Source organism: Brassica oleracea, chromosome C6, assembly GCF_000695525.1.
Source record: "Brassica oleracea var. oleracea cultivar TO1000 chromosome C6, BOL, whole genome shotgun sequence".
Classification (NCBI taxonomy): Eukaryota; Viridiplantae; Streptophyta; class Magnoliopsida; order Brassicales; family Brassicaceae; genus Brassica; species Brassica oleracea.
This window is the reverse complement of record NC_027753.1, coordinates 38570828-38597572: the sequence shown is the minus strand read 5'-3', so window position 1 is coordinate 38597572 and position 26745 is coordinate 38570828. Positions and strand designations below refer to the sequence as shown.

The 26745-nt window shown below is 37.2% G+C and overlaps 5 protein-coding genes across 9 annotated transcripts; 2 read left to right on the top strand and 3 right to left on the bottom strand.

Annotated features, from left to right (window-relative positions):
• The first annotated feature begins 2448 nt into the window (after nt 1-2448).
• On the top strand, nt 2449-3982 carry LOC106298683. The gene is made up of 2 exons (XM_013734825.1): nt 2449-3076; nt 3240-3982. Exons 1-2 carry the CDS (start codon nt 2726-2728, stop codon nt 3846-3848), a joined length of 960 nt encoding a protein of 319 aa, XP_013590279.1. The 5' UTR covers nt 2449-2725; the 3' UTR covers nt 3849-3982.
• A 2545-nt stretch (nt 3983-6527) lies between these two features.
• LOC106299036 (auxin response factor 17-like) lies at nt 6528-9670 on the bottom strand. Its single transcript, XM_013735167.1, has 3 exons — nt 8531-9670; nt 7301-7971; nt 6528-6814 (listed from the first exon to the last, which is right to left on the bottom strand). The coding sequence occupies exons 1-2, from the start codon at nt 9572-9574 to the stop codon at nt 7342-7344; spliced, it is 1674 nt and encodes a 557-aa protein (XP_013590621.1). The 5' UTR covers nt 9575-9670; the 3' UTR covers nt 6528-6814; nt 7301-7341.
• A 2371-nt stretch (nt 9671-12041) lies between these two features.
• Nucleotides 12042-14030, bottom strand: LOC106299038 (probable eukaryotic translation initiation factor 5-2). 2 transcript variants are annotated; one of them, XM_013735169.1, is made up of 3 exons: nt 13970-14023; nt 13640-13666; nt 12042-13609 (listed from the first exon to the last, which is right to left on the bottom strand). In XM_013735169.1, exon 3 carries the CDS (start codon nt 13415-13417, stop codon nt 12194-12196), a length of 1224 nt encoding a protein of 407 aa, XP_013590623.1. In that variant the 5' UTR covers nt 13418-13609; nt 13640-13666; nt 13970-14023; the 3' UTR covers nt 12042-12193. The 2 variants fall into 2 exon arrangements, with proteins under 2 accessions (XP_013590623.1, XP_013590622.1); XM_013735168.1 differs by having other exon boundaries at nt 12042-13666; nt 13970-14030.
• A 1625-nt stretch (nt 14031-15655) lies between these two features.
• Nucleotides 15656-18119, top strand: LOC106299039 (beta-1,3-galactosyltransferase 7). Of its 2 annotated transcripts, XM_013735170.1 has the most exons (8): nt 15656-15847; nt 15929-16028; nt 16478-16536; nt 16625-16788; nt 16882-17227; nt 17302-17427; nt 17507-17616; nt 17711-18119. In XM_013735170.1, exons 1-8 carry the CDS (start codon nt 15753-15755, stop codon nt 17857-17859), a joined length of 1149 nt encoding a protein of 382 aa, XP_013590624.1. In that variant the 5' UTR covers nt 15656-15752; the 3' UTR covers nt 17860-18119. The 2 variants fall into 2 exon arrangements, with proteins under 2 accessions (XP_013590624.1, XP_013590625.1); XM_013735171.1 differs by lacking the exon at nt 16478-16536 and having other exon boundaries at nt 15689-15847.
• A 369-nt stretch (nt 18120-18488) lies between these two features.
• On the bottom strand, nt 18489-25401 carry LOC106299035. 3 transcript variants are annotated; one of them, XM_013735165.1, is made up of 20 exons: nt 23917-25401; nt 23262-23347; nt 23010-23184; nt 22840-22928; nt 22685-22768; nt 22290-22592; nt 22097-22154; nt 21749-21878; nt 21521-21651; nt 21307-21456; nt 20955-21202; nt 20643-20855; nt 20339-20539; nt 20201-20254; nt 20056-20121; nt 19842-19973; nt 19702-19755; nt 19563-19622; nt 19100-19486; nt 18489-19021 (listed from the first exon to the last, which is right to left on the bottom strand). In XM_013735165.1, the coding sequence occupies exons 1-20, from the start codon at nt 25103-25105 to the stop codon at nt 18863-18865; spliced, it is 3969 nt and encodes a 1322-aa protein (XP_013590619.1). In that variant the 5' UTR covers nt 25106-25401; the 3' UTR covers nt 18489-18862. The 3 variants fall into 3 exon arrangements, with proteins under 3 accessions (XP_013590619.1, XP_013590618.1, XP_013590620.1); XM_013735164.1 differs by having other exon boundaries at nt 22840-23184; XM_013735166.1 differs by having other exon boundaries at nt 18489-19014; nt 22840-23184.
• Nucleotides 25402-26745: the final 1344 nt, after the last annotated feature.

Below are 26745 nucleotides of genomic sequence, written 5' to 3'. Positions count from 1 at the left end.
TTTTAATTGCTGAATAGTATTCTTTTTGTCAGTTTCGTTATTCATAAACGAAAATAAAATAGTTAAATATTAAGAAGTTTGTCTTTCACGTCTATAACATAAACAAATTGTGGAAAAAAAAAACGATATATGATATTAAAATTTAAAAATGTGACAAAAATTTATAAAAGAAATGAAGAAACAAACAAGAGTAATCGGAGATTATTGAGTCGCCCGACGATTCCATTAGATATGGTCCCGTCTTCCATTAGATTTGATGTGTACACTCATCCACAAATACTTGGAATGTTTAATACATGTGCAAATCTAAAACATGTAGAATGTAGTCACTGATTGTTGACAAATAATTCTAGATTCTTGTTTTGTTGATTTGAATAAACATATATCTCTACTGCACTGTAATGGTAATATATGGCCGAGATTGATTATATGATATGCATTTTCATTTCACGTATAGATTGGTGATTATCCTACTGTAACTTTTCTAACGCTTAATTATATAGTTATGTGATAAAAAAAAAAGTAGTATAAACTTTCAGTCACGATTATGAAAATACATTCAATAAAGTAACAAAGGAAAAAAGATCTTAAGCAAAAAAAAAAAACAAAGGAAAAATGATAAATCAAGTTGATATAATGTTTCACGCATATACTATCATGTAGAGTATTAAGAAATAAAACACAATTTCAAATAATCACTGAAAAATAGAAAGGGAAAACAAGGCCCCGAGTATAAGTGTGGTTGAGAGTGAGGTAGCTCTGGCTCCTCTCTGGATTAACAGCAGCTAGAAGGCGAATAGGATGCAAGGCCCGGAGTATGCTCACGCTACTTGTCTGCGTTGTCTGACCATCCTTTAGCTGACTGATTCCTCGTCATACCATTTTACTCGATTCCATCTTATTAGCTATCGTTATCCCCTTCGTGGGTTGAATCAATTCGGAATTGTTGTTTCTTTTTTTTTTCTTCAAGTTGTAATTTTCTGTTGTCTTTTTTGTTTATCTTTGTATTCATGTTTCCTTTTTAATACGAAAGCCAGTGAAAAAAAAAAGGGAAAACAATCATATAGATACATGATGCATCATCGTTTACCATTTTTCGTATTGTCGATTCCATATGATACATAATCAGGATAATTTCTCGTTTGATATACATAGAAATATACATTTAAAAAATTTTGGATATTTTTTTAATAAAGATTTAGTCCCTATTGTTTCACTTTCACGATATGAAGATACTATTTCATAATTAACAAAAAGACTACTTATTTTATATCATCCTAACCAAAATCATAATTGCAATAAAATTGATATTTATTGGTGGTCTGAAAAGAGAGTGTACGAATAGAATTAAAGAAAGAGTCCCTTAAAGAAATATAGGAGTAGATGAGTATAGAATACGCGCCGGCTTGATAACGGGAATAAAGCAACATATGTACTGCTTAGCTTGCAACATCTATAACCCTTTTGCATTTAATTAATTTTATCTTATCTACTTAAATGTTTTTATTAAATATTCAACTGCGTCAACTGAATGTTATATAGTATTTCTTTTCTTGGTATCCGCCGTTGTATGGGTCCGAAATGCCACTTTGGAGGTACGAACTTGATTTCATTCTTTGTATACTTTAGTTACACTGCATTATTATTAGTATGCTCGAATCTAATTGTTATACAATGACCTATCTCGATCCCCTGAGCCATTATCATATTAATACAAAGCATCAGATGACTAATCGAGTTTACTATGTTAGATTTGTATGAAGTAATAGTGTATTATAAAGCAACTTAGGATGTACTCACAAATCATTAAAACCTTGTCTATGATATTTGAAGACTTAATTGTAGTCGAGGTTTCTAACAACCAAAGGATAACTAGTATTTCAAACAAACTAGTCACAGAAACACCAATAAGCACTAGGCAATAATTGGATAAGCAAGAATTGTGAAGGGTGTAGACACTAAAAAAAAGTTTGCTTTTGTAATCAATCAACTAAGTGCATAACTAGTAAGGCATGAAATGGTATTAGATGCCCTCCCTCGTAGAAGACGCTAGCTCATATACTAAAATCACTAATTATTCGTTTATTAGTGTACTAAAACATGATCATTATTATAATTACCCTTTTATTTTAACCATCAATACTAGAGATTTTATTCGGACAAAGAATCAAGCTAATGAGCAGCTTCTAGAAATACAAATTTTATTCTGTCTCAAATTTATAGATAACAAAAAACTTATATGGACTACATGGAACAAAAATCATGTTCTATATGTATTTTCCCTGAAAAAACTATAATCTACTCTCTCTCTTTTTTTTCCTTCCAAAAATCCTATGTATGCCTTTTATAGATTTCAATTTTATTGTATTCTTCTTTCCATAAGAAACTTAGTTAAAAAAAATACAGAGTTGTCCAAAAAAAAAAAGTTACAAAAATACAGAGAAATCAATATATTTTGGTATTATTACCAAATACCAATCATCCACTTCCTCCTCTATAGGAAACAAACCATCATTGCTCCAAACAATCACTTTCATCCTTGCAAAATCTCTGATTCTTCTTCTCCTTCTTATTCTCTTTCTCTCACTCTCTTTTTCATCTATACATATATACATTCTCACACACACACATAAGCACACATACAAATCTCTTTATAACCTTTAAACTCTCCCCTTCCTAATTTTCCCTCCACAGAATCATCACTCTCTGTTTCATCATCAGACAAATGGATTCTTCTTGTACAAACTCAGTAAACGGATTCTACACCTTTCTAAACAAATCAATGGAAGATCTCGAGAGAGTTTATCTCTCCAACAGCTTCATGTCCCTACAGTTCCTACAGAGAGTGATCTGTCTCCTGAGAACCTCCCACTCTCACCTCACGCTTCTTGTCCAAAAACTCAACCTCCCTGTCGGCGACAAGTGGCTCGACGACTACATGGACGAAACCTCCAAGCTCTGGGACGTCTGCCACGTCATCAAATCCTCTCTCTCCTCCATGGAAAGCTTCTGCTCCGCCGCGATTTCCGTCGCCTCCACTCTCGACGGCCACCACCACCACCACAACCGCCGTCAGGTTTTTTTTTTTTTGCTAAAAAAAATAAAATTTGAATAAAAGATCGAATATTTTCGAATAAAGTTTCGAACTTTGGTTTGTTTTTGCTAAAATAAAAAATAATTCTTGAATAAAAGATTGTAATAAAGTTTCTAACTTTGGTTGATTATGAAATGGATTACAGGTGATGCGAGCGATAACTGGATGTAGAAGAGAAGCGGTGGGGATAGAGGAAGAGAACAGAGCTTTGATGGAGAACCGCGTCCAAAGGTTTCCCTTTTGGTCGGAGCAAGTTACGACGACGGCGGCGATGGAGTCGTCGAAGATACAGAACGGGTTCAGCGGGTTCAGAGGAGTGATGAACACGATGAAGAGCATGAACACTCTGTTTCTCACGATCTTGACGCAAGGCCTTGTTTACAGCATCCCCGGAGAGGCGGCGGCGGCGGCGACGGTGACGGCGACGGCGATGGTGAGGCTGAAGCAGAGGGTGGCGGCGGAGATGGAGAGGACGGGGGTGAAGAAAGGGGTGATGATGTACGAGTACAGGAGGAGCAAGACGGCGGTGGAGGAGCTGAAGGCGGAGCTCGAACGGCGGTGGTGCGGCGGCGGAGGAAGGGGAGAAGAGGAGGAGGAGGCGGAGAAAGGGTTGAGAGAGAGAGTGGAGAGTGTGAAAGTGAGTGTTGGGAGTTTGAGGAGTGGAACAGAGAGTGTTGTTGCTCAGATTGATGATTTCTTTGATGAGATTGTTGATGGTAGAAAAATGCTTTTGGCTTTCTGTAGCCACAGGTGAGAAAATAAAACACAAAGGTTTTAGGCTCTTTTAGATTAATCAGAATGTTTAATCTTCCATGTTTTTAATTTGTTTTATATAATATCTATAAAATTTAAGTGTTTCTATAAAACCTTGATGGGGTTCTTTATATATCAAAGTCCAAACATGAAGTTAAGATTATGCTTATAAAATTAAACCCTTGTGCTAAAGTTGAAATGTGGAAAAAAAAAAAAAACAAATACAAGTATATCAAACTCTATGTGAACATGCTTCCTCCATTTTGAGTAATCCGTGTCAATACACCAAAAACTCGTATAATTTGCCATATACAGTTGTTTCTTTTTAATATTTTTTATGATTATAATATTTTTATCTCTAGATCTCTCTCTTCTCCATTTTCTTTATTCTAATCTATTTATCTCTCGTATAGTTTCTTCGAATCATCTTCTAAATCAACACAAATCTTTATTTTTTTATTCTGATTCTTTTGACACTCATAATGTTAATCTTATTATCTCACCCCCAATTCCAATGTTTCCAATTTCGAATCACAATTTAGATAATATATACGTTAGTAGGTATTTTATTACTTAACTGCTATTATTTAGATTTTAGTGGACTCTTAATCGATACATGGAGTGTTAGCTGTTACAAATAGATTTGGGGCTATTTGATAGATAACTAATTAATTGTTAATAGTTTCATTAATTGATATATCATTTGTCAGTCGATACATTTGTTTGATACATAGATTGTTAGCTGATACTAAAATTATTAGCTGATATGTAGATTGTTACCTGCTATATAAATATTTAGCTGATAGATCTAGAGTTACATGTTTTCGATAAAGCACGAGGGTATTTTCGTCCGCACAGTATCAAAAGGTTACTCATTTTTGGGTTATCCATAATCATGAGCATTCAGCTAATTTGGATCTTAATTGGGTATATTCAACACATTGTCCCTTGAATCTAAGATGCTATTAAAAAATAATTATAGTTTTAATTTTATCAATTGTGTTTTACTGTTTTTATGTTAGTTAACTGCACTGATTTATTGTCTAATAGTATTTTTTAATAACTGTATATCTATGTTTTTAATATGAAGATAACATGATGCTTAAAGAACTAGTGTGTTAGAGTTGAGATGTAAAGAAAACAAATAAAACTACATCAAACTGTATAAGAACATATGTTGTTAATACCGATTCTATAGGAAATCTTCAAATGACGAGACATGTACTATATTGAGCATGGAGATGAAATGTTTTGATTATTTTACTTTCTCAAAAATAAAAATAAAACGTCTGATTATTGTTATAGTACTCTTTTGTTTCTTTGTTGCTTTAGAATAAAAGAATTGACTGCACAAGAGAGAGACCAGAGTCGTCTATACGGAAAAGAGTTGCAGAAAGGACGGTAATAAAATGAGAAAACAGAAAATGATTAAAAACCTGACGGTTGATTGCTTTCACTTGATGCAGATTGAGAGATAAAGTGAAGAAAAAAAAACATCTCGTGCTCTTCTTTTGTATAATGACTTCTTTTTTATTTGTGAATCATTTTTTATTTTACGAGACTCATGCTTCAAATGATTAGCAATCCGTCCCCTCTCTTCTATACAAAATTCAAAATTTGTAAGATACGACACACAAACAATTCATCAAACATCAGTTAACAATTTGTAAGACTCAAACTTCAATTTCAGGCGTTGGTTCTTCTGAAGGCTCCAAATATTTGGTGGAAATAAGGTTTACACTCATGAGAAATCCTATCTTAAACTTACGACATGGGAAGAGGGTTATCTCATTTTTCATTTTCGAACATTCATACAACATTTGTTTTTTTTAACCAAAACAACATTTGTTATATACTTATATCGAATAAATACATTTTTTGTCTTTTTTTTTTAATGTTTTTAATCCAGAGACTATGATCGAAGAGTCAGAACCAATTTCCTTTCTCATTGGTTTGGCTGTTGGTCCGCATGCATGAATTATTTGTGTTTCCTCAACATATAACCAAACTCTGGAAAATATAATTATTTTGTTTTGTCCTTGAAACATTTTCAGGTTTGCGTTGCAGCTAATTTTCCAAGAGTGGGTTCTTGTATTTTCATCATACTGTGACCATTGACCAATTAAAGTAAATAGAAATATAAGATCCACCCAGTTCACTTTCACATAGGTGAACGTATGCAATGTACATGTATCGTAGTATATGTCAATCAAACAAATCATGTTAGTAATAATACCAGAAAAGAAGATAGACTTTATTCGGTTGATCTAACTTTAACCAAATCAACATAATATAGCTAATGTTGATAAACATAATATTATGTCTTTTTGTTGTTGTTCATCGGCCGCTTAGTCGTCTTAATTTGCTAATCAGACCAACCTAATTAATATACTTGTCCTAATCTATAAACCAAACCTAATTTATTGACAAATAGGCGCTCTGCTACAGATCACAAATCGGTTACAAAGTTAATAGAAGAATCTGAAAAGGTGTAACAGTAGGGACCTTGAGCTTCCTGAGAGCAGAGCATTATTGGCAGTTTTATCTAATTAAAAGCCAAAGAACAGTTAATACTAGTATTTGGTTGGCGCCGTTAACTTAGATGCATTCATTAGGCTCATAGCATAGGGATGTTAAATAAATCATCTATAGTTACTGTGTCTCCTAGCACTCCATAAACAGTCTTAATCACTGCTATATAAATGGTTAAAAAGTAAAAATCATCCATAGACATTTTAGCCCCCAATAAACCAATAAACGATTGGGAAAGAGCGAGATGCTCAATCCAGAATGTGTATCAGAAATCGGTCAAATACACAGATTGCCACGTGGCAAAGATAAAATCCTCCAGAGAAAGTCAAAATGCAAAGAAAAGAAAAACCAATAAGATACTTTTTTTTTTATAGTATTACCAACCAACTACTACTTGGGACGTACAGATTCCAACATTCTTTCACTCCCTTTCACCTGTCAACAACATTGACACAACAAACAAACCACAGATCATTGAATAATCATAAAAAAAAAAAAAATTAAAGATCTTCATCTTCAGGCATTATAGTGTGAACAAGTAGCTCCAGGCTTATTTTATTTTAAGATCAGAACTGTAACAGTCACACAGTAAAGTCAAGCAAAGAAGAGTAAAATGCAATTCATGTGTAATGTTCAGAGACTGTCGAATGATCCTATTATATGCTGTCCCTTAGAATGAATGCGAGAGACCAGACAAGGGTGAAGTAGTACAGACAAACTTACATGGACTGTAATAATAAAATAAAAACTATCTCAGTTTATGTATATATATTCAAATTCCAGTTACCACAGACTGTAGAGATCGATAAAGATACTGATGAGGATTAAGATTCATGCCTAATGGTAGCAAAAGCCTAATCAGTTTCAAAAATGCAAAACCTCAATGATTCAATAGATTGATGAAATGATTGATCAAAATACCTCTGTGTCTGCTGGAATCTTATAGGCACCCCTGGACTCTTTCACCTCCCTCCACGACCCAGCAACTGTGCCTCATTGGGAACTTCATTGTCACTGGACTCTTTGCTTCCATCCTCTTCACACAAGCTAGACTCAGCTACACCGCTCTCGGCAGGCTCCTGCACGTTTATCACCTTCCCAAACAGCTGAAAACTAATGCATCGGTTGTTCCCAGCTGCGTCGTTTCCGGAAGAAACATTAGTGGTGTTGCTATTAGGCGACAAGTCATCCGACGGCGGACTGCCAAAGCTCATCACCTGAGTCGAGACCCTTCCCAGACCGGGAAGAGGGCTAAAGAAGTTAAACTCAGGATGAGCGTTCTCTCCGATGAATCCGGTTGAGTTGTTGTAAGACCCAAATTCGTAATGCCTGGCTCCCTGCATGCCGGCAGGAACTGTAGTGTAAGTGTACCCGTAGGGGATTGGATCCATCGCTTGTTGTCCTCTTCCGTAATAGATCATCTCTCCTTCTTCTCCACTCAGGACCCCACTTGAGGCGTGTGGATACTTCGGCCTCTTTGTTGGAGGAGGGTAAGTGGCGTGAAGCTGAGTTGAGCTCGCAGTAACGACTTCCACTTGCCAAGGATTCACCCTTTTCAAGTTCTGCAGAATCTCAGGCTCGTCCCATGTGATCTGCTCAAAGCTCACACGCAAAGAAAACGAGTTTCCATTAACATTAACTCAGTGACAAAAGCTAAGCATTCATATACGTATGAAAGTTTCGGTATATATATAAGTGTTTCGGTATATTGTTGGTCTTACGGATATTTTTTCAAGTTTTGGATTCATGTTTACGGGTATAGTTTTGGGTTTCGGGTAAAGTTTTAGATTTTCAAAAAATATAATTCTGGGTGATTGGATAAAATTTTGGGTAAAAATTCGAGTATTTTTTTGGTTATTTGAATATTTTCTTTGGGTTTTCAGGTATTTTTCCGGGTCTAAATACCCGAAACCGACCCAAAACTTTTAGAAACCAAAAAATAGCGGATATTAGCGGTTCCTAAGCACCTGAACCGACCCGGGACCGACAAGTTCTAATTACCCTACTGGTTCCTAATATCTAAATCCCAAGACCGATCCGAGTATCCAAATGCCCAGGCCTATATGAAACTATCAACAATTAGGATTTCAAATCAAGAACTCACAACACAGTAAACACATCAACAAGAAGAAACACTGCACAAATGTATACCTGAAGCTGTTTCCACGTCTCCTGAAACGTAGCCGAGACGATCCCCTGAAACCACGTGATCCTCGAGGAATCCTCCGTCTCCATCGCCATCTTGACTCTCGTTCCAGGCGTCCAGTAAACATTCGTCGACGCCTCGACGTCCTCAGCTCTCACCACGAACTCAGACCACCCCGCCGTCGGATAGTAAACAACCTCGAACGGTAAACCCCGCGACGCCTTCCCAATCGCCTCCGACACCGCCTCCGCCGTCAGCTTCCCCATCCCAACTCTCCTAAACTTCTCCCCACCGTCTTCCTTCTTAGCTCCGCCTCCTCCTCCCCCGTAGTAATAACCACCGGCGATGTACTCGTCCCCGTAGTAGCTTCCTCCTCCGGATTTGTTAGAGATCGGAGCTCTCCTCACGCCGATAAACATCTCGTGAACGGACTTCCTCATGAAAACGACGGAGTCTCCGCAGATCAGCTTCTTGCTGTTCACGAACTTGCTCCACCCCGTGGTCAGGAGGTGCCTCCTCGGCGTTCCGCGGTAGATGTGGCGGAAGTCCCACACGCCGCCGTGCACGTCGGTGATGAAGAGCTTCTGGACCGGAGGATCGGCCTGGAAATCGAGGGGAGGGAAGACGGAGTCCGCGCAGTACCGCGGGACGGAGAATCCTCCTCCGTTATTAGCATCAGACGCAGTGAGGACCTTCGCGAACGTAACAACCTTCTCGCTCTCGCCATCCTCTTCGAATCGAGATTGAGGAGGGAACTGGAACTGATCCTGAGCCGCCGCCGCCGCCGCCGCCACGGGGAGCAGCGCGAGGTGCGCGAAGACCTCGTCGGTGATCGGATCCGCGAGGAGGTCGATCGAGGAGACGACGCAGGCGATCGGAGAAGTTGTTACGGCGGAGGAGGAAGGGCAGCAGTGCTCCACGTGTCCCTGGGGGTAGTAGTAGACCCTGGAGAAGAGCGCGGGGATCTGGACGGAGGCTCCGGCGCAGGCGCGCCAGATCTTGGGGTCGATTACGCGGTGGACGTCGGCTATTGCCGACGGTGGTGACATTGGCGGTTGAGAGGAGGTTATAGAGAGAGAGAGAGGGGGCGACTCTGTGTGTTTGAGACAGAGTTATAGAGAGAGAGAGGATAATGGAAGCTTAAAACGAGAGCGGAGGGATAGGGAGAGAGAGAGAGAGAATAGATTTACTGTTACGCCGTTGTTGCGAGATTTTGCTTTGATTTTATTCGAATTTACGGTTTTGCCATTCGACAACAAACTTGTTGCAGCAAACCTGCTCTTTTCCACCGTCCGATCGCGCGTTTATCTCACTCTCTACGTGCATTAGTATTTTTTTTGGGTTAATTTCTCCTCATTACTTAATGATGTCCTAGTCTATCTTTGTATTTTTCTTCTATAAGCAGATTTAAATAAACACGAATTATTAAAGACCGCTAATTATTTTGTAGAGTAATAATTATCTACGAGTGTCAATAGCAGTTAAAGTAATCGATGGAATTTTTTTTAACGTTTTATTAATGATTAGAAAAGTATAAATAATTATTAAATATACTACCATTCAACCATGTTTGTGCTTTGATTTATCTTTTAGGTTACACAGAAGTTTCACTAAATTCTTAAGATTTTTTTTAATAAAAAAGCAATTTTGATTTAGGAAGAATAAGTCAAAATACATTGTCAATTTTCTCACATTATTTTGTCTGATATTAAAACCACTTATCATGTTTTTAGGAGATAGAATGTATTTTTCTTATATTAGGTGACATTACATGGTTTATTGTCAATATTACTTTTGTATTTTTGCTGATGTTGTGCGGTATTTTTTAGTTTCTAGAATAATATTTGGTCTTTCCACAAAATCTAAGTTACATCCAAATTAATCAGATTTAAATGTATCTTATTTGTTGGATGAGGTTGCAATTATCAAATTGTCTTACTTTAAACTTTCAAGTTTAACAACCTGATAACAACGAAAAGATATCTAAATATTCTAGTCGAATATGTTAATGAATACTTCCATTTAAATGTTGATTGCATTTTAAAAATGGATTATTTTCTGAATTGTTAGAGGTCTTTCTCAATTTTACTAACAAAAACAAGGGGGTACCACTGCGGGACTCGAGCTTAAAATATAGTGCAATCTCGTTTGCTTTTCATTTTGTAAGATTATTATTGTAAGTTGTCTTAATTTAAAGATTAATAATTTTAAAATATTTTATTACTTAAAATGAAGCAAACAAAATTAGCTAGTGTGAACTGTGAAGTCAATATATATATAAGGAAGTGCCGTGTGGCTAAATTGTTGCCGTTCTTAAAATTAAATTTATTGTATCTAATAATTTACATTATTTTCAGTATAATTGGTAAAGTCTTTAAAGAATGGAAAGTTACAAGCTAATATAGACTGATTAATGTTTGATACCACATTTACAGTTCTAGCCAATTAGAGCATTTAATTTTGTAAAAAACAAACCCATATTATATCAAAACACAAATTAACTTCTGTTTAAGCAAAAAACAAACCCATATTAATTTCTAGAAAATATCTAAACAAATATCTGAATAAATAAAATGAAAAAGATCAAAAAGGATCTTATTGGTTATTCAGTTGGCGCGTGGGGGAATGTTTGTTGTGGTCTTACAAATTATTCGTTTATTTAATCTCATATGTTTTCGACGGCACATAAAGGAGTCTGCTAGTTGTCAACAAAATAAATAAAGGAGTCTGCTATTTAATTTTATTAAAAAAACATAAAAACAAAATAGCGCAATTTAATTTCAAACGGGCCTGTTTATGTTTCAGCAGGTTTCGAGTTTTTATAATATACGGCCCACTATCACATCAAGGTTAACGATATGAAATAAATAAACGAATTAAAATAATAAATTGACAATGACAATTAGAGTCAATGACCACTAATGAGTACTCGTTGATTGCAAATATAAAATGTTTCCCATCTTTCTTTTAGAATATGACCCGAGTATGACCAATGAGTAGCGTGAACAAATTGTTTTTGTTCTTTCTTGTAAGAAAATCAAATAATGTTGAAATCAGTTTTCACGAGGACAAAGACTCAGACGTGGTGGTACTTTATTCACTAAAATCTGTCAAAATCAGTGTAACGCCAATAATCATCGTCCTACGGTTTACAAACAAACGGTGTAAAAAGTACATGTCGGGACAAAACAATGAAAACATAAAAATAAAATATATTTTAAATAAGAAAATAAACACCAGAAAGTCCCACTTTATCGACATCTGTAGTCGTAATAGATGAAGATGGTATTCAAGTAAGTGCTTTTGTAGTCATCTCTCTTCTAATCAGAGTTATTTAAAGGGTTGTGTTGATTAGCGTTCGAGCTTATGTTAATTATTTGATTTGTCTAGTAAAGTCTCAAACCAGCAGCTACCAGAGAGAATCTTTAAACACCTAACCGGATTGCAATAAGAATCCTCCCTAAACCGGATTCAAATCTCACACACACAATTAACACTAGAACCAAACAAAGCAAGAACAAAACAAAAGCAAGAATCAATTAGTTCAAACAACCCAGTTGCAAATTTTGCGTGTTCTAACATATAATAAAAAAAAACTGAGAATACTGAAAACCAAAATAACATTTAAATTTAAAAAAAAACAGTAAAAACATAGCAAAAAGAAACTCTCAATCCTCCCCTTCGGACTCAGACTCAGCGCTCTGTAGCCACACCACAAAAGGCTTCACACTCTTCCAAACAGGAGAGCTCTTGTCAGCTCCCGTCAGACCCTTTTGGTACCACTCCAACACAAACTCTTCCTCGACAACGTCTTCATCGTACAGCGCCTTGAGAACCTGAGCCGCCTCCTTAACCGCCTCTCCGTTTCCGCTCTTCCCGCAGAACGATCCAAAAGAGTTTAGCAGATGCATCTGCGAACCTTCCTCCTGCGTTGCAGCCGCCAAGCAATCCTTCTTCTTCATCGCTTCCTTGAGAAAATCTTTCCCCACGCCGTCAAAGAGAGCGTTGAAGAGCGCGTCCATGACCTCTTGAGGAGGCTCAGAGAAAGAGGAGATGAAAGCTTTGAGCTCGCTTATCGGTAAACCCTTCTTGAGATACTCCTTCATCTCATCCCCCAGACTCTTCTTCTTCTTCTTCTCCTCTTCTTCGTCTAAAGAGATCATCACCATCTCAGCAGTAGCAGCACTCAGCTCCTTCATCCTCTTCTCAGCAGCTTCTCTAGAAGTATCCGTCTGCCACTGGATCCCATCGTCGTCATCATCATCATCATCTGCACTCCCATCATGCTTGGGACTAATCTCCTCATCAGAACCTTCCTTCTTAGACGACTTAGAACAACCATCCTTCTTCTTAAGCCTCTTAATCGCCTCGTCAGCAGCCTCACCTTCCTTCATCCTCTCCTTCTCAGCTCTCCTCATAGCCTTCTTATCCTTCCCCACCTTCTTCGCCTCAGGCGGATTCTTCAGAATAAACGTAGTCAGCTTATCCCTCATGTCACACTCAGAGACAAACCCACAAGCCGCACACTTCAAATTCACCATCTGACTCTTGGTAATAACAATCTCAGTCTCAGGGTTCCCACACCCATAACACTGAACATACCTCTTAATAAAAGCCTCCAACAGAGAAGCGAGCTTAGAAGTGCTATGAGCTCCGTTCACAAGCGAAGTCCCAGTCTTGTCATCAAACTTGGACTGAGCTCCAAGCTCGCATCCAAAGTACTTTGTAGTGTAAGAAGCAGGCCTCGCTAAAGCCTTGGCGATGTCGACGTTGTTGACAATGTTGGTCTTGATGCCGTTGCCTTTGCCTTCGGTTTTAGTAACCATCTTAGGCATCTTGTAACGGTAAAAGGCATCGTTGCGGTTGGAAGCACCAATGTTCTGAAGCGCCATCTTTGTTAGTGAAAGTGGTCTGAGAGGAGAGGAGGTGTCTCGGGTTTGAAGAAGATGCGTGTGATGGAGGAGGAGCTAGTGGTGGTTCTTAGCTCTGGGTGGTGTAGGATGATAGTGTTGTTCTTCTCCAAGCAGAGAGGTGGTAGATAGCAAAAGGGTGATATCTTGTCAGACATAAAATAAAGCTTCGAAATTTTTCGATTCTTCTTGCAAAGCTTCAAACTTTTTAACTCCTGTGAACAAAAAGAGCTGAAAGAAACCATTTTTAATTAGAGAAACAGAACAGAACACACGAATCAAAAAACAGAGCAATGTTCTTCAAAAACAGAGCAATGTTCTTCAAAAACAGTTCCTGAATCGAGCAACCCTAAGGGAGAATCGAACAACTAAGAGACTAGTAGTACTAATAATCCGATCAATCATTACGAGATTTCAAAACGATTAAGCTCCAATTTGGAGAAGAAGCTGATTACGGTATTCAAAACAGAGCGTCTCTCTAATAATAGCATAAGATTGAAACAGTGAATCAACGCAAAGGATCAGGGGAGATACCTCAGAACACGATGGAATCGAAAGCTGGTGGGGATGTAAGATTTGCTTTTGAGAGGGAGAGAGAGAGAGAGAGAGAGAGAGAGAGAGAGAGAGAGAGAGAGGCGTGCGTTTGTTTGTTTATATAAAGAAGGAGAAATTAGGGTTAACTTTCATGAAAAGGAAAGATCTTTTACTTTTTTTTTCGTTTTAAGATTATTTCCTTCTCCGCAAGTAATTAACTAATAATTTTATAATATTTTTTTTTTTTTAGTAAAGGGGAACAAAACCCAATTCAACTTAAAACTGGAAACTAAAAATTTTAAAAGTTAAATTGTAGTATTGGCAAAGCTTGCACAAAATAAAATCAGACATTCTTTAAAAATTTTAGTTGAAATCTGACGTTCTTAAAAAAATTTAATATATATTTAAATTAAAATATTTGTTTTCTTCAGTACATCAAACTAATTTTAGATACACAATTGAAACGTTAAATTCCATAGGATAATTTTTTTAAAAAAAATTTTGTCATAAAAATAGCACTCAATGAAGAAAAAATGACTAAAATAAATTTTAATAAAGGCTAAAAGTACATTTTTATCCTACGATTAACTAATATACATTTAAGATTTAAAGTTAAGGGGTGCAGTTTTGGAGATATAGTTTCAAATTTAAAAAAAAAAAAATATTAAAATTTCAAAACTAAAAGACGTTATTTTGGTCATTTTCTTTTTGAAAGCTATTTTTACGACAAAAACTTTAAAAAACTATTTGAAATAATTGTTTTTTTTTAATTAAAGTTCTTTTTATTTTTTAAAAAAAATAGCTTTAGTTTTACTAAAATTTTCAAAAATACCTAAAATATGATTCAGGAGAATAATATAATTCATTCAAACTTTCAGAGAGTTTGATTTTTAATTATTTTTCACTAAACGGATCCTTTCGAATCAAAACTAAAGATTTTTTGCCCTTTATAAATCTCTCCACATCAACATTTCTTGTGGGAGTTTGCAAACTTAAAGCCTTCTCTGTAAATAAGAAAAAGTAACTAGTAATGATCTTATCTATATGTTAAGCAAGCCCATGAATTTACTGAGATGATGGGACAATTTGTAAAAAGGCCCATAAACCGCACATCACGGCGTCTGCGACGTGGAGTCAATGCGGTCGACGACACGCATTCTTCTCCTTTCTGCCTAACCATATTTGACGGTCTACTTTGAATCTTTTCAATTCAAAATGTCAATTCCTCTTTGACAATTCGTCTCGAAATATTAGCTTAGATCTCCTTCCTTATATAATTATAGAGACTAAATAAACTATATTAACGACATCATTGTTCATTCATGGACATGCACTCCTATATAACATCTGCTCTATTTTCCTATCAAAATTCCCAATAATTCCATTTAATTAACATTGATTGGTTTTACAAAAAAATTTAAAAGTAAAACAATAGTATGGTTCGTGTACACACGATTATCTCAATCCGAATTCTCGCGACTAATAGTACAATAGCCCTTTCATAAATTAATAACAGTCCTTTCTTTATATATTTTTTAATTTAAATATAAATATAAAATAACGACGTGGCATATTCGACGGTGTGAAAGCCATTACAAAAGCCAAACAAAAAGTGTAATAAAAGTTATAAATTTGGAAACTTTCTAATTCCATTTTCTCATTTCACATGAAATTTCATCACTTTGAATCTTTCTTCAATTATATATCTCTCCTCTCTATAAATCTGCAATCTCTCTAAATCTCACTCCCTCTCTCTCTCTCTCCTTTCAAGCTCTCCACGACGATGAAGCACAAAGTCTCAAGAAGAGTCATCTCTCTCAGATGGGTTCCGTTCATCTGCATCTCCTTCTTCGTCCTCGGAGCTATCTTCACCTCAAGGTTCCATAAAGCTTCCACCTTTATCCTCAGAAACCCTTTCTTCGTCTTTCTCGTTGATGGGTTTTTTTGCTTTTGTTTCAGGTCGTGGGAGCCGTCGTCTGATTCCGGTAGTCAGCTGATCTCACAGCGCCACCGTGACCATGAGCTCCAGATTGTCTCTGACGATTGTGCTCATAAGAAAGTAAGCTTCTTTGATTCTAATTAAGTTTTAATTCAATAATTAGTGATTAATTCATAGTTTTCACGAGTTTAATTGAATGATTTTTTTTTACTTCTGAATGTGGCTTTAATGATTAGTGATTAATTCATAGTTTGATGTAAATAATTTTACTTCTTTATTCTAATTAAGTTTAATTCAGTGATTAGTGATTAATTCTTAGTTCTCAGGAGTCTAATTGAATGATTTTTACTTCTGAATGTGGCTTTAATGATTAGTGATTAAATTCATATTTTTTCATTGTTTGATTTAAATAATTTTACTTCTTTATTCTAATTAAGTTTAATTCAGTGATTAGTGAATAATTCATAATTTTCAGTAGTTTAATTGAAGATAAAGATATGATAAATTCAGAAAGATTCGAGTTTTAGGATTTTGAGCTTTGTATGTTTTGATTTTTGCTCAAAATGCAGAAAGCTACACAAGAAAAAGATGTAATTGACCAAGTTTTGAGAACTCACCAAGAAATAGAGTGAGGACCAAATTAAGCTTTTTATCAATATGTTAATAGTAATTTTTTACTCTGACTATTTGATTCTATCTATGTGTGTTCTCTGTAGTGTTGCCAGGTCTCTAGATAACTCAGTCGATGGCTCAGAAACACTTTCTTCCTCTTCAACCGGATCAAACCCGAAGAAGAAAGTGTTCATGGTTATGGGAATCAACACAGCATTCAGCAGTAGAAAACGGCGTGACTCCCTCAGAGGAACCTGGATGCCTCAAGGTATATATATATATATATATATATATGTTAGCAGATTTTTTTAGTTATTAAATTTAATATATATATATATATATATGTGGATAATGTTTACAGGGGAGAAGCTAGAGAAACTAGAGAAAGAGAAAGGAATCGTCATCAAGTTCATGATTGGACACAGTGCAACCTCAAACAGTATATTGGATAGAGCTATTGACTCAGAAGATGCTCAGCACAAAGACTTCCTTAGGCTGGAACATGTCGAAGGATACCACGAGCTCTCAGCGAAAACCAAAATATTCTTCTCAACAGCAGTAGCTAGATGGGATGCAGAGTTCTACATCAAGGTTGATGATGATGTCCACGTCAACCTCGGTATGCTTGCTTCAACACTCGCTCGTCACAGGTCAAAGCCGAGGGTATACATCGGTTGTATGAAGTCAGGACCTGTTCTTGCTCAAAAGTAAAAATCTCATTTGCCCTCCTAATCTTTATTTATTTAAATCAGATTATTTATTTTTAAAAAATGTGTTGCAGGACAGTGAAGTACCATGAGCCTGAGTACTGGAAGTTTGGAGAAGAAGGTAACAAGTACTTTCGACACGCTACGGGACAGATCTATGCCATCTCCAAGGATCTTGCCAAATACATATCAGTCAACCAGTAAGTAGTAGTGTTCTTGCCTTCTTCCAGCTTCATCATAGGTTTGGTCTTAAAAAGGTTTTAAACTTTTGTGTGTTAGGCCAATATTGCATAAGTATGCAAATGAAGATGTGTCTTTAGGGTCATGGTTTATTGGACTTGAGGTTGAGCATATTGATGACAGAAACTTCTGCTGTGGTACTCCTCCAGGTAAAAAGCTCAATTACTATCAAACAATCTCTCTATTGTCTATGTGGTTGGTTTCTGATGGTTTATCTTCCTTTTTTGATTTGCATTTGGATAGATTGTAGATGGAAGGCAGAGGCGGGAGATGTGTGTGTGGCGTCGTTCGAGTGGAGCTGCAGTGGTATTTGCAAGTCGGTGGAGAGGATGAAGATTGTTCATGAAGTGTGTAGTGAAGGAGAAGATGCTGTTTGGAATGCACTTCTTTGAATTTTGTGTGTTTTATCAAGGAAGGCAACTTTGATAGTTGTTAAGAGGAGATGACAATTTTTGTAAAGAACCAAAAAGGTATACAAATCTCATATACTGGAGAGAACATCAAGGACTTTAAAATGAAGAATGTTTTTTTAAACATATATGTGCCCAAATGACTCTTCTAGTGTGGCTTGGTTCTGAGGAGAAACATATCTCTTGCCCTCCTCTTTTGTGATTTATTGTTTATTATTTAAGGTTTAACAGGTTTATCAGCTCATGTTTTGTCCTTCTTCTACTTGATTTACCTCATATTTAGTATCTTGTTGAACAGAAGCATTGCCAAATGAGCATTCTTTTAGACATTCCAAAGGTGTTATTAATACTATATTTATTTTCAAACAAGAGAAAAATGATACTTTTGAAAAATATGACAGCCTTGCGTTCTCTAATTTTTTTTCATGTATAACTTTCTGTAAAAAAATAGAGAATGTATTCAAGTTTAGTGTTATCTGCAAACTTTATAAAATACATAGAATAATAGAAATATGCATTGTTTAAATGATTTAACTGGAAAATGTACAGAACTGGCAGAAAAGAAGAAAATGATTGAAAGCATGAAAAATTGAAAGAAGTAAAGAGAAAAAAAAAGGTAAAACATAAGTCAATTCTCATACAAATTCAAAATACTAATACATTTTTCTTCGCTTTTTAATTCTTTTTTTTTTATTTAGTCTCCTCTTTGCTAATCAATTCAATCACTGTATAAGCAGAGAGCATACAAATTTTCCAAAACCAAACGAATGATCTACGTCTCGATTGTTTTCATCGTCCGTCTTCCATGAAAGTGTTGCGTCTCCAACTTCTCGGACATATAATCCCAACGCTGTCCCCTCCCCATGCCGCCGTTTCCATGGCCGGAAACGTTTCCAGTACGACGGGTAAGTCAACCAAAACTGACGTGAACCCCTGTGCTTACATAGATCACACCTGAAGAAGAAGCAGCCTTGTAGTTGTTGATTCACTTGTCAGACGAGTCCTCCTCCGCCTTCTCATTGCTCGCCTTGTCTTCTTGCAAGCAATCAACCGGAATATAAAAGTAGCCCTTTGGCAGCCGCCGATTCTTGAAAGAAGCTTCGTCCGATGTCATCACAATCTCCTTCGCAAACGTTTCTACATGCTGCTATTATCAGTTTTCATGAATGAGCTGAGTTGAGCGGAACAAAGAGTAAACTTAGGACAAAGGGATTCTTCTCACCTTCTTGGGCTTTGATCCCTCCTCATCTCCATCCTCTGAAACACTTGGCGATACTATACAATGCTTCCGTGGAACTGTTTTCCCAGATAATATTTTGCTCCGACCTTTAGAAGTAGCACTATCGTCTGTTTTCTGATCAGTATCCATTGCAATAGGACCTTTGCCTCGGCGCTGCTTAACGGAGGCTGTGCTGTCAATGGTGATATCATCTGACCTCTGTATCGCTTCACTGCCAGATACATTACTATCCGGATGCCCTTTTATTGACGTCGTAGCTGAGTCAGACGAAACTTCTGGAGGAGAAAATGGATTACGGAGTGGTAATGAACGTGCAGCGTGTTCCCTTCTAGCAGCAAGTATCTCATGTGAGGAAATAGCCAACTCTCGCTGCAAAAATATATACACCAGTAAAAGGTCAAGTTCCCATTTGTTTTCAATGAAAGGAAGAGGGTTTAGGTATTACTTTTAACTTCTCCCTCTTGACTATCCGCTCGCACAGTAGTCGTAACCTCTCAAGTTCAACCTGGAGGAGATATAGCAAATAAAATAATTTGTAAGAGAGATATCAAAACATGCTTAACGCCTTAGCTAAGAACTCTTACCCTATAATGCTTGAGACTTTTCAGCCCATCTTCCCCATGTTTCTGAGATTCGGCCTGCCAACACAGCCAAGAGAGATATAAGCAACCTTATCATGCAAGTGGACCATCATAAAAATGACTAAAGAGATTCTAAGTAAGACCTTTGCCTTCTGTTCCAAGCTATGTTTCTCACAGTAAGCCTTATGCGGAAGCTTCCCACCACCAATCATATGAAAGCCAGCACTTCTGGCACAGGTTGGGTGGAATGTCGCCTGGCAGTTACCATAACTACACTGTGAAATGACAAACAAGCTTTTTGTCAATCTTTGTCCATATATCCGTTGGCATACACAACAAGTATGCACCATACCATACCTTAAAGCATGCACCATATATCCGTTGGCATACACAACAAGTGCTGGTGTTCTTGGCCAGAGACTCCTAACAAAGCATCATATATTATGCTTTAGCATTTTTTTAAACATGATACTGATTCTGCATTATAATAATATAAACCCACCATTCCCTGCACAGGATTTGTTTGCCCCCTTCTGAAGGTTGATTCCAAAGACCACTGCAAGAAATTAAATACCAAATCATTTGCAATAATCTTTACTGGATATAGTACGCAAGATCCTGCGAATAAAGGAAACTTCACCTCCGCACAAAATGCATGCACCCACTGGCCGTTTGTGGCTTTCCTAAAAGCCCCAGTTGTGCCTCCACATAAAGTGCACTCTGTAGTCGAAGACGGGTTTTCCCAAAAATTGAAAGAACCAGTAGATTCCGCGCATAGTTCACAGTACCAAGGACCAGTAGATTCTTTAGCACATTTGTAGCAATCCATGTGAACAGCAACCTGTAATTGGAGCATGATAAGATACCATATCGTGCATAAAATAAAAGCTGTCCCTAGAAAGAATAAATCATGAGAAAAAAATTCACAGGAAATGTCTTATCACCTTGCAACTAGAGCACACTACAATCAGGTTCCATATAGTTTCAGAGCGTCTGCAGATATCACAACTTCGTGGTTTTTCTGACGAAAAGTCAGGTGTACGATGATCAGACCGCTTCTCTGATGGTGGACCGGAAGCAGGCATCTTTAAAAGTGTTTCCTTTGTCTGTGGCACTAGGTGAGCGCTGCCAGCAACTTTACGTCTAGAAGTACTCATCTGTCGATTTATAACCAGCAAAAAATGACCAAAAATAAAAAAAATATGGTATAGAAAAATAAAACATGGAGGAAAAACTCAAAACGTAGCAATAACAACCTCTTGTTGAGCAGGTTCTTCTGCCATATCTTTCCTGAGCGATGTATTCCGAGAAGATGTTGCCGCTGCAGCAGTAGCAGCAGCTAGAACAGCCTGGGCATCTTTGTGTCTTTTCTCTTTCCTACTTTGCTTTCTTGCTTCCCTGACATCATGGAAATATTTGTTGACCAGAACATCATCCCATCTTCGTCCATGCTCTTCATCAATCTCCAGGGGCAGCATTTTGGTAACTTCGTAGGCAAGATCGTCTGAGAAAAGGAAGCAGCTTTAGTATAACATGACAAAATTATTATATAATGCAGAAAACATGAAGAATCGGGACCATGCAAATAACAAAGGGATAAAAAATCACCTGAGAGTTGCTTTCTTGAAACTGCGGTGCCAAGTAACTGAAGTTGATAATATAGAAGCTCTCCTTCCACTTCATCTTTGGGAGAGAGATCTAGAATGCCCAATTTCCTAGCTTTAGCTAACTGACAAAATGTGTTTCCTTCTTCAGAGCCTGCCAAATGTTACAATGTTACCAGATGTTTTAAAAGCTGTAGCATAAATCATAAATTCTTTACCATCAGGTTCGGTTGTAATCCTATCCACATAAGAGTTCGTGCTGCTTTTCAGGGTCTTTTCTTTGTCCATCTCTGACAATTCTTTGTGGATATAAGGATGAGGATCGAAACCAGGATATGCTTCATGATCACTGAATCATCATATAAAAATAAAAAGTGATATAGTAGGTAGAATGTTTATGTAAGAGAATAACAGAGACTGTCTCCCGAATGTGTTTTGAAGCTTACAGGAGATCCAAGAAAATAGGGCTTGGAAAGTTCAACATTCCACGATTTTGAGAACTATCTGGCCTCAAGGAAAAGGCATTCTCCACCATTAGTCCAGACGAACTGCGATTTGATTGTTCTCCGTGATCATCTACGCACAAATCAAAATTAAGATAAGCAGCAGCTACCATTAACTAAGATTATCTATTAAGCGTGATAACACTGGACCATGAAGAGACTTCCTCAGTAGAAAAACTCTACGCAGCTATGTAACACAAATGAAGAAAACACAACATGGAGGATAACAAGCATGGAGGATATATACATCAGATATGCACGAAGAAATAGTGAAAACTTAGATGAACATACCAGAAAGATTAACTGAACTTTTCCCAAGATGACCTTCCTGATCAAGCACTGCTGATTTCTGCATATGAGAAACAAGGCACAATGTCCAAAATCTCATCAGAAGTTCCTTGTGCATAAAAACAAAAATACTGCAGCAGCTACGTTTCAACCTTTGGTGAAATATCTAACAAGTAGTGCGAACCAGGGGAGATACCTGTTCTTCTGAAGAACGATCAGATGGCAACCCACTGCTTCCATTTTTCACAACGGTACTACTAGCTTTAGCTTCATCAGCCACAACACCATTACCAATACAATTTTCAGCAGGTGTACATGTCGGATTCAAGATGTCAGAATCTAGCATCACCATGCCTTCAGTACAGATAGCTGCCCGACGCTCAGATTTAGTAGGTTTCGCAATTTTAGAAATTTCGCCTTTGTTCCTAGTTCCCATGTGTGCATGCTGGCCAAGCCATTTAACTATCTTGCCTAGTAAATCAGGTAACAAGTCTCCATCCTGTAACGCAAAACTTTGAAATCAATATACAGAAACCCACAATGAGGACACACACGTTTTAAGCAGGTATATGAGAAGTTTTAAAACGTTACCATAAGTTTGGCATTTAAAGAATCAGGATTGACCCCAATCTCTTCAGCCACATCCTTCACATTCACTTTCCCCAGGTCGATCAACTAAAAAATGTTAATCAATGAGCAAGAGAGTCAACAGGTACAGATGATCCAACTTAATAGTATATGCACACCTTTTTCAGAATCAACCCAAAACTAAGAGACTCGGATTGAGTCTTTTCGTCATCGGTGCTTCTCCCAGTAATCCCTGATTCAACAATGTCTGTTGCAGACAAGTTAAATTCTGAACGCGGTGATCCAAGTTCTCGCAACTCACTGTTTCTCGAAATATCAGAACGTGTACCTGGTGTTCCTACGTCAACTCCCATCTCATCATTACTTAGCTGATCTCTTACAGATTCTGATGGAAGATTACTTTCAAGAGGTCGACTATCGGCTGCATTAATTTCTCCTCCCTCTATAGGCCTTCCACTTTCTTGAATATCTGAATGCTTAGAGCAGAAAGCTCGCAGTTCAACCTACAAAATTTCTTACATTGTTAAAGAATAAACATCACTAGTGTCAATGGTTTCGTTCTGTAAGGAATGAAACTTACAGTGTCACACCCGTGTTTTCCCCAGATTTCTAGCCTATTCCCTGCCTCCCTTGCACATATAGGATGGAAAGATGTTCGGCATGTTGCTATAATCAAGAGATTGTAAAGAAGTATCAATAACTCATCTGGATAGAACATAGAATCGAAGAAAAATGTGACAAGTAGAATGCAGCCATAAAGTTGGTCAAGTAAATCAAGTAAGAACATGGGAAGCATAGACATTTGCCTATTTATTTTAGTTAGGTCCAAGCTGTGTGAAAATTCACTTCCACAGCAACCCAGAATAGCAAAATATTCATCAAAGAACAAACGATACAAAATACTTAACACTCCACTGCGGTGAACAGTTTCAACAAAGCATATTCCAGTTAAAAAATGATCTAGACAGTTGGGTTATCTAGACTACAACTGCGAGAATAGCCGTATAGGCAGATGAACCCCAATCTAAGATGAAGTGTAGGCTTTTCTAAGCGGATCGAGCAACAAATAGTCCTATTTGTTTGGCCTACGCATTACTTTTTGCACAATTCCAACTTCTAAGAAAGCAGCATCTTAAGGAAAAGACCCAGATTATACAACAGAACATATCATGAAGAGTATCAATGTTACCGATGGTCAGAAGTAGACCGGATGCACAGAAAGAAACAATACCTACCATTACAACACCGAATGCAAGCACCAGATTTCACCTTGCACAAGTTACACAATAACTTTCTGCGAGTTTCTTTTATTCCAGGCAAATTCAAGATCGGCTCCATTTTATTCAAGTCTTCTATGTACACCTCAGGCATCCACAAAGAACAAAACAGATGAGCAAACTCCGGTGGCCCACCATTTTCAGTTTTTGAGACAACAGGTTTCAGAATGCCACCCTTTTTCGGACAGAGCAAGCATGGTCTTTCAGATTCACTACCACCATTCTCCAGCTCACACCAGGAGCACAACCAAGCATCATCCGTATCTTCCACCACACCATAGCATTTTCTATGAACTGTAGCTTTGCAGGAAGTGCAAACAATCAACTGGTTATGATGTTCCTTAGCATCACCAGTGCAGCACAAATCACATGACAATGCATTCCCTCTGCAAGGAGCGGCAACCACTAGTTTCTCCAAACCTGCATCACTACCAATACGCCTCCGCTTCTTGGAGGGCCTTTCCGATGCCAACAAAATCCTATTTCTGCAACCTAAAACCCATTCTAAACTACCAGAATAGTCTGACCCAGATGGCGTCTCATCCCCCACGTTGTCAACACTCATTGGCTGCCCAACATCTTCGTTAACCTCTTTACCAACAGCATCCTCGCTCTTTTCACTCGCATCAGTTTCCCTCTGTTGTATATCAATCGACTCATACTCCACAGATGGAACTGAAAAGCAGCCTCGAGAAGATAAAGACCTTAGAGACGCTAAATCCGACAAAGTTTTTAAATCAGGCAACTCTAACCGCCTAAAGTAGTCCTGACGCTCAACCCAAATGCTCCCAGCCCTCAGCTTCTCCCCTTGCCTAGAAGACTTCTTCTTCTTCGTCTCACTCCCATGGTGAGACTTCTTGTGCCGCTTCTTATCATCCTTCTGGTTCAGCAAATTAGCCAACGCTATGGGCAAAGTCCCCACACTCACCCCAACACTCGAACCATCCTCGTTAACATCATACGGAGACCTCTCGGAGAGATGCTTGCTCGCCTGAGCTAACAAATCGATTCCCTGCGAACTCCTCTCCTCCTCGAATCCTTTGCTATCCCTGCGAGATGGTCTACAAGGCCTCTCCTCAGCACCGCAGCCTCCGTCCACTCCCCTACCCATCATCTTCTCCCGCCGCTGGCATTGGTCAACGCTCATAACCGACTCAACCCGCCGCCGTAACCTCCCGCTAGGCTCATGGAACCGTAACCCTAACACTCCGCCTTCAATTTCCGATAATCAAAACCCTAACCCTAATTTCGCGAACCTGCTAACCCTAGCTTCACCCAATCAATTTCAGATTCGAACGATTGAAGAAGATACGAAGAGGATGAGTATGAAGATGATGATGAATCGAAGCGTGGGCTAAGATTAGGGTTTCTTCGAGTTTCTCTGGTTCATGTTCTTTCGGATCCTTCACCGCGTTATTTGCAGGTAACAGAGGAACGGTTCATCTTTTCAGGGAATTTTTTTTTTTATTCCGAGTGTATGATAGCGAGGTGTGGGGCGTAGGGTAGCACTCGTGCACCGCGTTCGTTTCGACACGTGGTGGAGTTTTACTCGTTGGATGACTCACGAGATACCACCAACACGCTAATTCATTCCACTACCGATATGCTTTTTTTCTTTCTTTTTTACCTCCCTTTTTATCTATTTGTTATGTAATCCCTCTTTTTGTAGTAAATTGAGATATTGGTCATTTTCTTTTACAGAAGTTAATTTAGATCCTCTCTTATCTTAGTTTTTAACTTTCTGTTTTTGGTGCCTTCGTAGTGTGTTTGATTACGACGATACGACTGTTTGCTTCTTGTTGGATTTGCTCTATCACAGGAAAAAACCAAAAAAAAAAATATGGTTTGATTTTGATGGATGAAGGAGGAGGATGTAATAATTGCATGTGATGTTTTACATATGCTATGCATTAATATGAAAATGACTCTTTGAGCCCACTAATCAAACTATAACCCCGTTATATTTAGAATGCTTCGGCTTTAATTTTAGGGTCCGACTGGTTTTTTAACGTAGCGGTTGCGATTACGAGTTCAAGAGTTTACGGATGCAGATGATTGCGGTTTCAATCGTTATTAAGCATTTTGTATGCAGTGGCACACCCATTAAGAGAAATAGGGTGTCAAGTGACACACCATAAATAGTTAAAATTCTTTGATTATGCTTAAGAACAGTGAGAATTTGGTAGCAATTTTGGTAGAAGCTCTATAATGAACCCCCTGAACTTAGGTTCGATTACTACGACCCCATTGATTGTTTTTATTTTATTTTTGACACCCCTTTAATTAAAGTCCGGGTCCGCCACTATTTGTATGACTGATATAACGTTTGAAAATTGTTGCATTTGCGAAATATTTGTGACTGGTTGATTATAAGATATTGCAGCGGTTTAATAATAAATTACTCATATTAACATATTATAAAAATATAAAAAACATACGATTGTAATAAAATATAAAAATTATCAATATAATATGATTAATAAAAATATTATGTTTATTTATAAAAAAAAAATTAGTTGAAAGTTATAATTTTAATAAAATTTGTTTTGAAGATTTATATTAAAACTTTTTAAAAAATATTTTATTTCGTTTTATATATTGTGTATATCTTTATATATGTGTGTATATAAATGTTTAAAAATTCAAATAAATAGTTAATTTAAAGTTTTTATAAAATAAATTATGATACTGTTTGTGAATTTTAATTAATATATAAAATATGTATATATTTTTATTTATAATATTCCCATTTTAAAATTTTAATTTTAAATTATTTTTGAAAATAAT

Bases quoted from the DNA above. Each gene is read 5' to 3' on its own strand.
- LOC106299038 (XM_013735168.1), bottom strand. From the start codon at position 13,417: ATGGCGCTTCAGAACATTGGTGCTTCCAACCGCAACGATGCCTTTTAC.
- LOC106298683 (XM_013734825.1), top strand. From the start codon at position 2,726: ATGGATTCTTCTTGTACAAACTCAGTAAACGGATTCTACACCTTTCTA. The intron at 3,077-3,239 runs GTTTTTTTTTTT...AATGGATTACAG, and splicing joins ACCACCACAACCGCCGTCAG to GTGATGCGAGCGATAACTGG.
- LOC106299035 (XM_013735164.1), bottom strand. From the start codon at position 25,105: ATGAGCGTTGACCAATGCCAGCGGCGGGAGAAGATGATGGGTAGGGGA. The intron at 22,769-22,839 runs GTGTGCATATAC...AACATTTTTTAG, and splicing joins TTGGGTTGATTCTGAAAAAG to TTGATCGACCTGGGGAAAGT. The intron at 19,022-19,099 runs GTGAGAAGAATC...TGATAATAGCAG, and splicing joins AGGGATCAAAGCCCAAGAAG to CATGTAGAAACGTTTGCGAA.
- LOC106299039 (XM_013735170.1), top strand. From the start codon at position 15,753: ATGAAGCACAAAGTCTCAAGAAGAGTCATCTCTCTCAGATGGGTTCCG. The intron at 16,029-16,477 runs GTAAGCTTCTTT...CTCAAAATGCAG, and splicing joins ACGATTGTGCTCATAAGAAA to AAAGCTACACAAGAAAAAGA. The intron at 17,428-17,506 runs GTAAGTAGTAGT...TTTGTGTGTTAG, and splicing joins AAATACATATCAGTCAACCA to GCCAATATTGCATAAGTATG.
- LOC106299036 (XM_013735167.1), bottom strand. From the start codon at position 9,574: ATGTCACCACCGTCGGCAATAGCCGACGTCCACCGCGTAATCGACCCC. The intron at 7,972-8,530 runs GTATACATTTGT...AGCTTTGAGCAG, and splicing joins AGACGTGGAAACAGCTTCAG to ATCACATGGGACGAGCCTGA.